The following is a 10,288-nucleotide window of genomic DNA, read 5'->3' on the forward strand; positions in this document are numbered from 1 at the left end:
GGGTGTGGTTGATGAATTTTAGATACTACTTGTAATTTTTAAACAGGATAGTGGGTTAGATAGTCAATCATAAGCTCCTGTTTGTTCTCCACTCAAAGTACTGTTGCAAATCAATTTTTTTACATTGTAGAATTTTAATATGAATTGGGAGGAGAATACTGATTTTTTGATAGGATGATGTTCTTTTCTAATTTTAACCAAATTGTTTATCATTGCATTTATAAAATTAGTGTTAGAGTTAATGTCAGTGACTTCAATTACAGGTAACTTGTTTTTTTAATTATTAATGTCTATTCACACAACTGCTCCATTAGATGTAGAGAAAGATAATAAATTAGTGACTACAACTACAAAAGTGAGAGATATTGTATTTTACTTTTATTCACATACTTCAACCCAGAACAGCACAGAAGCAAAGTGTTTTGGGTTGGCTGGTCTATGTTTTTAAACCCTTTTTGGAGCAGGTATTAAAAGCTATTTCTCATCTACGTGCTGCTCCTCAGCAACATCATCCGAAAATACAGTGTCAGGTTCCACATGTACGCTGACAACACCCAGCCCTACCTCACCACCACCTCTCTTGACCCCTACACTGCCTCTGTTTTGTTATCCTGCTTGTCCAATATCCATCATTGTATGAGCCGAAATTTCCTCCAATTAAACATTGGGAAGCCCAAAGCCATTGTCTTTGACCTCACCACAAACTCGGTTCCTTAGCCACTGACTCCATCCCCCTTCCTGGCCACTGTCACAAGCTGAACCAGACTGTTCGCAACTTCAGCATCCTATTTGACCCTGAGCTGAGCTTCTGTCTCCATTTCCTCTCCATCACCAAGACCGCCTACTTCTATCTTCGTAATATCGCCCATCTCCGCCCCTGCCTCAGCCTATCTGCTGCTGAAACCTCATCCATGCTTTGTAACCTCGAAACTTGACTCTTGCATTGCTCTGGCCGGCCTCCCATTTTCCACCCTTCATAAACTTAAGCTCTGCTATCTGTATCCCAACTCACATCAAGCCCCATTCACCCCTTTGCTCGCTGACCTACATTGGTTCCTGGTCCAACAATGCCTCGATTTTAAAATTCACTTCCTCATATTCAAATCCCTCCACGGCCTCGCTCCTCCCTATCTCTATAACCTGTGCCAGCCCTACAACACTCTGCGAACTCTGCATTCATTGCCTCACGCAACCGTGCCTTCGGCCGTCTAGACCCTAAGCTCTGGAATTCCCTCCCTAAACCTCTCCACCTCTCTCCTTTAAGACGTTCTTTCAAACCTACCTCTTTGACCAAGCTTTTGATCATCTGTCCTAATATCTCCTCCTTTGGCTCGGTGTTAATTTTTGTCTGATTACATTCCTGTGAAGTGCCTTGGGATGTTTTACTACGTTTTAAAGGCACTATATAAATGCAAGTTGTTGTTGTAGTGCAAAGGTTTCAGTAGTTTCTGAAGCCATCTCTCCCAAACTCTCAGTAGTCTCATTCAGCAGTAAGATCACCCAATTATTCCTGAATCACATTATGTGTTAGACCAATTGCATTAAGTTTTACATGCTAGATGTACTGTTCCTTTAAGAAAACATTTGTTTTTGCTGAGATGGCATGGGTGACACTGAGGGGTTTTGGTTTCTAACAGCCCAGAATTAGAGTCAGCTTCTCTATTATTTTTAAATCCGTACATATCTGACTTGCAAGTGGGGAAACTGCAGCCATTTTGTATTCACCATAAAAATTAAACTTTGGGCTTTTTTTTCCTCTTATTCTGGTCAACTGGGAAAATACATACCTGTTTTGGTAGCATTATTAGAAGCAGTGCAGGCAGGTGTACCAGAACTTTCCTGAATGACATCTGATGCAGAGAAAAAGGAAAAATCATCCAAGTTGCAATTTCTGACAGCAGGTGCAGAAAGATTAAAGCTGTAAAGCTCCTTCATGGAGCAACAGTTTCAAAATTGAAACAGCTGTCACCCAACAAGGAATCGAGCAATGTGCTGTCTATGGCTGATCAGCAATAGCATTTCTCTTCACCTGATTATATGTAATTTTCCCCTTTTATTTTGTGCAGGCTAATGTGAATCAAGTTATCTTATCAGAATCCTTAAAAAAGGGTCAAATAACTAGCACAGAATATGAGCCTGAGGCAGTGGTTTCTTCAGCAGCAGATTGCTGTCCACCAACAGACAATCATAGGGAACGCAACATCAGAGCATCTACTCTGATTTGTTCGGGTTTTATGATTCACATCTCCGATATTCTTGAAATTTTAATTAGCACAATACCAGTACACGAGCACAATGTTCAAAGTTAGCCCCTTTGCACTAATAAAGCAGTGACTTTTGTGTTTGTTGAGTGTGTGAGAGATTCTTATTGTCATGTGCTTTGTGATTCCTGTGTTTATGGTTTACAGATCATTTTTTAGGATTCATATTAAATTATTTTTTTGCATGCCACTTTCCAGAGCAGACTGCTGTACGACCAATATGTTCAACTTTGTTTGTCTTCCTCTGTATAGGTCTTAAGGACTTGATTGTTTCAGGCTGCTCCTGGGCAGCGATCTCTGCACTTTGCAGCTCTAGTTGTCCCTTACTGAGAACCATGGATCTCAGATGGGTGGAAGGATTAAAAGATGCTCAAATGAGAGATTTGCTTTCACCTCCAACTGACAACAGACCAGGTAGGAGATTTTTTTTTACACGCACCATGTTTCAAGGTGAGTGTTGTATCTGGTCATCCAGTCTTTTGTGTTGTTTAATTAACTCTCATTAATTACGCATCAGAGCAAAATAGTGACATCACTATGTGACTTACTGCAGTTTCAGCAAATAAACTCATAATTAATTTCACTTTTGTTTCAAATGTAACATAAGTTTTACTTGGAGGTTCCTTCATTTCAACCTTTAAAATTATTCAAACATGTAACACATAAAGAAATTATTTTTGTAATTTCTTCCTTTGCAAATTGTCCTTCATCTTTGGCCACCTTACCGAGGCATTTCTGCTGCAGAGCAGATAGCCAGGCAGTTCAGTTGCAACTGAGCAGCTGTCACTCATGGCTGAAGTCGCAGCAACACAGTTACAAAGACTGTAATGTAATAATTCAAGTAGTCTCCAATGCTGTCAGCTAGTAAGCAGTGATATAAACAATATTGAATTAGTCTGTTTTATGTAATTTTTCCTCATTTTTGCCTTCCAAATATCACAAGTTTAACCCAAACAAGTTAAAAAGATTTTCCATGTACACGAGGAAAGGATATATTATATCACTTCCATCGATGGCCAGCTTTGATGATTTTCCTACCGCCATCAGAGTTAGCCACATTCTGATCAACTGCACTGCATGAGCAACTGTTTCACAAAATGTACCATGTGGTATTTATAGGCCATTAGCCAGAAACATGTTTTACATTTTCCTGAATATCTTGGTTGATGGCAGGTCCATGTTTCAACTTGGCTTTGCATTTAGGGGGCTTCGTTGCTATCAATCACAGAAGGCTCACAAAATTGGCAGTTTAAAAATTGAATTGATCTGCAAATTGGAACCCACATGTTGCTGATCTACAGTTGGAATAACTACACCTCCACTTTCCTGCATTTATTTGAGTGCTGTGGTGCTCCTAAATGACACAACAGGCACACAAATTCTTAAATATCAGTGTTGGGCTGAGCACTGACTTTAAAATAAAACCATGTTACTACTGTATGGTCCCTTACAGTGGGCTATCATTTTACTTGTTATTACATTTTTTTTTTCAGCAAGCACTAAAGTCAGAACAAATGCATTATTTTTGGCCACTTGCACTCCATAAATGAGTGTTGAAACAGGCAAACGATCCCAGTCATCCTGATAGCTGATTGTGGAATACAATCTAATGGATCTAAACTAGAGAAGATTAAAACTAAATTTTAATCTAAGCAAATGACTGATTTTTCCATCTTCTGGGCTATTCCTTTAATAAGGAATCAAGAACATTTTTTTAATAATGAAGTATTGCTACAAACACTAATAGCAGTAAGTACAATTATATGAACATTAAGACTGCCAGAATCAGTATGTTAAAAAAGTGTCTTGTTGCCTTAAAGGTCAGATTGACAATCGCAGCAAGCTACGAAATGTGACAGACCTTCGTCTGGCTGGACTGGACATTACAGATGCAACACTCCGGCTTATTATTAGGCACATGCCAATGCTATCCAAACTGGACCTTAGTTACTGCAACCATCTGACAGACCAATCAATTAACCTATTAACAGCAGTTGGCACTACAACAAGGGATTCCCTAACAGAAATCAATCTATCAGGTGAGATGTGTATTTGATCCATGTTATTTAAACTGAAATTGATCAAAGTCAGTGTTAATTTGCACGTCATTTGAGTGATTGTGGTATACAATTTAGAAAATAGAACTTGAGATTTTATGGAATAAGTATCAATTTTTTCCAAATCTGAAAACTCTGAATGGGGCACAGTTCTATAAACACTGGTAGCTCTTTGATACTTCACCCAACTAACCCAACCATCTTCAGGTGCTTGATCAATGACTTTCCCATCATCATAATGTTTAGGGGAGGGGCTGTTTGCTGATGATTCCACTGTTCATAACTCCTCTGATACTTAGGTAGCCTATACCAGTTTACAGCAGGACCTGGATAACATCCAGGCTTGGCTGACCAGTGGCAGATACCTGGCACTTGTGTGTTGAAAATGTAACGACCTTCTCCATCAAACAAAAGCTCAGCCATCGACCCAACCTTCACTGGCTCTACCATCACTAACCCCTGCACCATCAGCATCTTGGGGGTTACTACTGACCAGAAGCTCAACTGAGCTATCCATATCAACAATATTGCTACAAGCAGGGCAGACACTGGGTACTCTTGAGATGAATGACTCACTTCCTAAAGCCTCTTCACCATCTACAAGGTTCATGTCAGGAGTGTGATGGTTTACTTCTCAACGAGATAATTGTTGTTGCAGCCACACTCCAAAGAAGCTCAACACCATTCAGGATAAAGCCGTTCACCTGATTGGCCCTTGTGCCACTTTACTCAATATCCACCCCTTCACATTGTGACTCGTATGTACAATCGGTAGGATGCACTGCAGCAACTCACCAAGGTTACTTCACCAGCACATCCTTCCTCTGCCACCGAGAAAGATATAAGCAGCAACGTTGTGAGAACACCATAACCTCCTAAGTCACACCCTATCCTGACTTGGACATAATATTGCTGTTCCTTAATGATATTGTCACTGGGTCAATATCCTGGAATTTACTACCTAATTCCATTGTGGGAGCATTATCACCACAAGGATTGCAGCAGTTCAAGGAGAAGGCCCACCACCACTCAGGGCAACTAGGAATTGGAAATAAATGCAGCCTTGCCAACATTGTTCACATCCAAGAATTTATTTTAAAGTGAGCCTAACATTGACTTTTTGGCAGCCTATTCTACCCTGGAGGGCATCACAGCCTAGCCCAATTCTGTCCTCACCTACACTTTCCAGCATATGGTCACAAGTTAGCAATTGGGAGCGGGAACCTTGACTGATTCCTCCTCACCTTCCCTAGCCTAGGGCTGCTGAGGGCAATAATTTCAATGGGACTAAACTGTAGTTGATGTTGCAAAACTCAAAGCAACTAAGGAACAAATATTAAAATCAAAAGTTAATTAGGAATCTTTCATTTAATGTGTTAAAGTATTCTATCTACAGTGTTTTGCTTCTATTACATTGCTGGTAGATTACGCCAAATATTTATCATTCTGAGTAAGTTTTCCCCATTGTCTGTTTTAAATTACCTTTTACTAACTTACATTTATGTCCTTTGGTCCTACTTTCTTGGAATACTTTGAAGTAATAATTTGGGTTTATCTTAACTATATCTTTTTAGCATTTTATATAATTCAACAAGGTTATTCCTGTGACCATTTTCTAGACTTGAAAACTTAAATTTGTCTAATCTTTTCTTATAGCTTATCCCTTTACATTTGGGATTAGTCGTTATTCTTTTCTTTACCGTTTCTAATTCAAGTATATTTTTCTTTGTAGCATGTTCAGCAAAACTGAACATAGCAATTTAAGTGTAGTTGAGAAACGCATGTAAATCCTTACCGTACCTAAAATGCACAATATCCTTTTTCTTCAGTTTGCAATAAAGTCACTGACCAGTGCCTAACCTATTTCAAACGCTGTGGCAACATCTGCCGAATAGATCTCCGTTACTGCAAGCAGGTAACAAAAGAAGGCTGCGAACAGTTCATAGCAGAGATGTCCGTTAGCGTTCAGTTCAGTCTGTCAGAGGAGAAACTGTTACAAAAACTTAGTTAACTAAACAAAGAGAAACTGGACACCATGACAACAAAGGACGTTTAATTTCTTCTGAGATTTAATTACGCCCAGCTTCTGCTTCATGTTGTTGGTACCAGACAAAAAGACAAGGATGAACTGTGCAGAGGACAGAAACTTAAGGATAGTAACAGAAGCTGCTTACCCCAACAAAAATGTTTCTATGTGTGAAAATCACTCCGAAATTCAAATTTATTTCCTAAGTTTTAATAATGTATAAAAGGACACTGATGCACAAGTGTTTGCACTTGGTAGGGATAAACATACGTGGGGGGATAAAAATGAAGAAAATTGATAAGACTAACATTTTCATGCACGTTTTACAACTAAAGCATGTGCATTGTAAATTTTAATTTCAGTTTTTTTTAAAAGATGCCGTCTTAAAACAAACAAGAGGTACCTTACGGACATATCTGACCACACATTGGGATCATTTTGACCTTGTTATAAATATTGTTCTGTTTTGTTACACTCTACACATCATACATTATGCAGAAATATTTTTGTACAGAAATTACTTTATTGAGAGTAGTGTGGAAATTTCAATAATTCCAATGGTAACATTATTACTTATATACAACTGAATTCCAATTTATTTCAGATTTCCCTATTTGTTACTTGTGGTTTAATCTCTGTAAAGTTCCACATGTTTCATGTGGAATGATCTTTGTGATGTTTGTATGTGCCATCATTGCATGCCTTTAAGGCAAGCAGCTTAGCAGCAGTAATAATACTGTAAAGTGACAGATGTTGGTTTTCCACCATTTGCTGTTGCCATTTTGTCATTGCTGAATTTGTATAAAACTTTTGTCTTGAATGCTGTGTACTGAACTATTGTTATATTCACAGGGGAACAATATTCCAAGTGCTGTACAACACTAAAAAAAAACTTTATAACACTTTTTCTCCAAATGGAAATGAGCATTTTCACTGAGAGTAAACAACGGTTTCCACCCCCAATTTGTGTCTGTTGCAGGTCAACAGTTCAATATGCAAATGAGATGGAAATAATGGATGGTGTAAGATATCAGAATTCCCGTTATTGCGCTCAGTGTAACTTCCGTCCAGATAAGAGGCCTAGTGGCTTGTCAGACCTGTGGAGCCTGATGGAAGTGCTCCATTTAAAGCAGCCTGGACAATTTTAGCGCATAGATCGGGTTGGCCTACATATTTTAGGATTTTAGTTTAAGCTTTCGGGAGCTACTGAGGTTGAATTTAAACTGACAATGAGGAATTTTTGACCCCCATAATTGATACTATAGAGCAGCATAAGTTTCCCTATGGGGATTCTGGGGTATGCATTCTTGAGGAGGAGACGAGCAGCAGGGTGCAAAGGAGAACGGGGTAATATCAACGGAGGATGAGGATAATTTAATTCACACCCCTTCTCTTCCCCCCCCACCCCCCATCACCCCTGAATAATGTTGGCAATCTATTGCGGGAATACGTGAGCTTTACCTTTGCCACCAGTTCAGAAAGTCAGTCTGAAATGACCTGTTCCAGAATCTGTACCCTGACCTATAGCCTAGATCAACTTCCCGAGTGCCACTGAGGTTTGCATTCACCGTGTCACCACTATCACCATCAGGAAAGTCATGATGTGGAGATGCCGGTGATGGACTGGGGTTGACAATTGTAAACAATTTTACAACACCAAGTTATAGTCCAGCAATTTTATCTTAAATTCACAAGCTTTCGGAGGCTTCCCTTTCACATCGTTCACCTGACGAAGGGGGAAGCCTCCGAAAGCTTGTGAATTTAAGATAAAATTGCTGGACTATAACTTGGTGTTGTAAAATTGTTTACAACCATCAGGAAAGCTGAGGAACTCATCCATTTTGGGTTGAATCCTAGGTAGCAGCATGATGGGGCCATTAAATTCTGACATTGCTGGTTTCCTCAAATTAAAAGGATAATAGATGGCACCCATGTTGCACTGAAGGCTCCTACTGTGAACCTAATGAATTTGCTGAACAGAAGGGGACTCCACTCCCTCATTGTTCAAGTTGTTTGTGACAAGCTATACTGCAGTCTGTTAATACAAAATTGTCAGGGAGTTATAATACTTTTGTTATGAAGCAGTCCAATCTCCCTGCTGTATTCAGGGAAGACAGTGAAGCAGCAGGATGGCTTCTGCATGACCACTACGTTAAAGGATCATTACCCACTTTGACTGCGAACCTTACCAGCTGAACATCACTAAGATGACTGGAGTGGTTGTTGAGGATTATAGGGGTTCTGAAGAGAAGGTTGCGCTGCCTTAGTAGAGAAGGTGTCTCAGAATATATTTGCTTACTGCACCTTTCACAACTTTCCTATTCAGACAGGAATGGAAATTAAATCCTTGAAGGATGTGGGCCCAACTGCGGTGAAGGCTAAGGAATATGGAACTCAGGACTCAAAGGATTCTTTTGTAACAGTTGCAAGGGAAATGCATAGGCAGATTACTACAAATAGATTCTCTTAAGATTAAAAGCTGCCCCCTTTGAAAACTTCAATTACTACATCTCACTAGCCTTCATGCCAACTTCAATCATACTACAATGAAAACAGAGTCAATGTAAACATTAACATATTTTACTGTGATTACTATCGACATTCACACCAGTATTTCCCGAGTGTCCAGCCATGTTTTCCTGTGACCTAGCTTAGCACTCTTTCTATGTTCCATCTGAGGGCCAATGTCATGGGAGGTGGCTGGCTGCTGGATTGGTGCAAGAGGCTCGGGCCCTAAGGTGACTCTCATCTCATGACGAGTCTTGGGAAGGACCTACTGTGGGCAGCATCTCTTGTGTGACTGTCTCTTGCGTGCTCTTTGGGTCTGCTACTGAGAGTTAGGTGTTAAACGTCTGGCATGTGCTGCTATCATGAGAAACAGCAGCCTGATGGCAGTTAACTTCACCCATGTCTTTCCAACTAGGCCCAGGTTCAGGTCTGACGGCAGTTCTTATAGTTCCTGCCTGATGCTGAATGCCGGTATTCAGGCACACTTAACCTTATCCTCCAGAACTACAGTCGGCACTTCCGGAAAGGAAGCACTGAACTGTCCACCCTCTCTTCCCCCCCTGGACCCTGCAATCACAAACTCCAATGAAGCTGTTAGGTGCTCTATTGCCGTCTGCTCCAAAGTAATTGCTTTCCTAATGGCACAGATGAGGGTAATGGACTCCACAAGATCTAAGTCCATTGGCTTCTTAATTGGAGGTAGGGGGAAAAAGGTAGTTGGTTCCCTGTTGTTCTTCATTATTCACAAATAAATGTTTTTCTTTCTCTGCCCTCCATCACAGTGCTGGCTCTGCATAAGAGGAAATGAGCTAGGAATGAAGGAGATGTTGCACTATCCAGAGCTAGAGACAGTGACAGCTCTGGAGTTCAGTGGCAACTTGGTTGTTTAAAGTGCTGTGGCAGGTGTTGTACTGCTTTGAACGCACGCACCTGCACCCAGCCCACTGTTATCAGTTATTGACAGCCAGGGTAGAGCTCTTTGTATTATTAGCTAGTTTTTTTCCTAGGCCAAGATTCATAGCATTAGGTAAAGACAAGCATCTAAAGACTATTATCTCCCAGGTGACAGTATATAGCTGATGTAATAATTAGTAGTACTGTTGTACAGACCTTGGCACAGGAGCAGATGGAATTGTATGGGGCGACATGCAAACAAGGCTTGTGAGGGGAAATCCACACACAGGTGGAAGAGTTAGAGAGCCTTTGAACCACAGTGCACTGTACATGATGACTTGTCATTCCATTTAGGAAGGGTGATCAGTGTTGGGGGGGTGGGGGAAAATCCCATTGTATGCAACTGCTTGTTAGGTCATTGCACTTCTTCCAGCACCAGACTGCTATTCTGGACTCTTGGAGGAGAGCTGATACTCCCTCCACATAGTACAGGCTACACCCTTCAGTGGCTTCCTTTTCTGCAAAGGGTCTCTCCTCCATCT

General features: G+C 40.5%; 1 protein-coding gene across 8 annotated transcripts in view; it reads left to right on the top strand.

Annotated features, from left to right (window-relative positions):
• kdm2bb (lysine (K)-specific demethylase 2Bb) overlaps positions 1–7,164 on the top strand; it is a 239,778-nt gene extending 232,614 nt beyond the window's left edge. For all 8 annotated transcript variants that reach the window (XM_068005804.1, XM_068005806.1, XM_068005802.1 and 5 more), the window contains 3 exons: positions 2,514–2,675; positions 4,082–4,300; positions 6,148–7,164. In XM_068005804.1, the coding sequence (XP_067861905.1) occupies positions 2,514–2,675; positions 4,082–4,300; positions 6,148–6,329 (563 nt within the window). In that variant the 3' untranslated portion in view covers positions 6,330–7,164. The remainder of the gene's footprint in view (positions 1–2,513; positions 2,676–4,081; positions 4,301–6,147) is intronic.
• Positions 7,165–10,288: the final 3,124 nt, after the last annotated feature.

This window comes from Heptranchias perlo, chromosome 25, assembly GCF_035084215.1.
Source record: "Heptranchias perlo isolate sHepPer1 chromosome 25, sHepPer1.hap1, whole genome shotgun sequence".
Lineage (NCBI taxonomy): Eukaryota > Metazoa > Chordata > Chondrichthyes > Hexanchiformes > Hexanchidae > Heptranchias > Heptranchias perlo.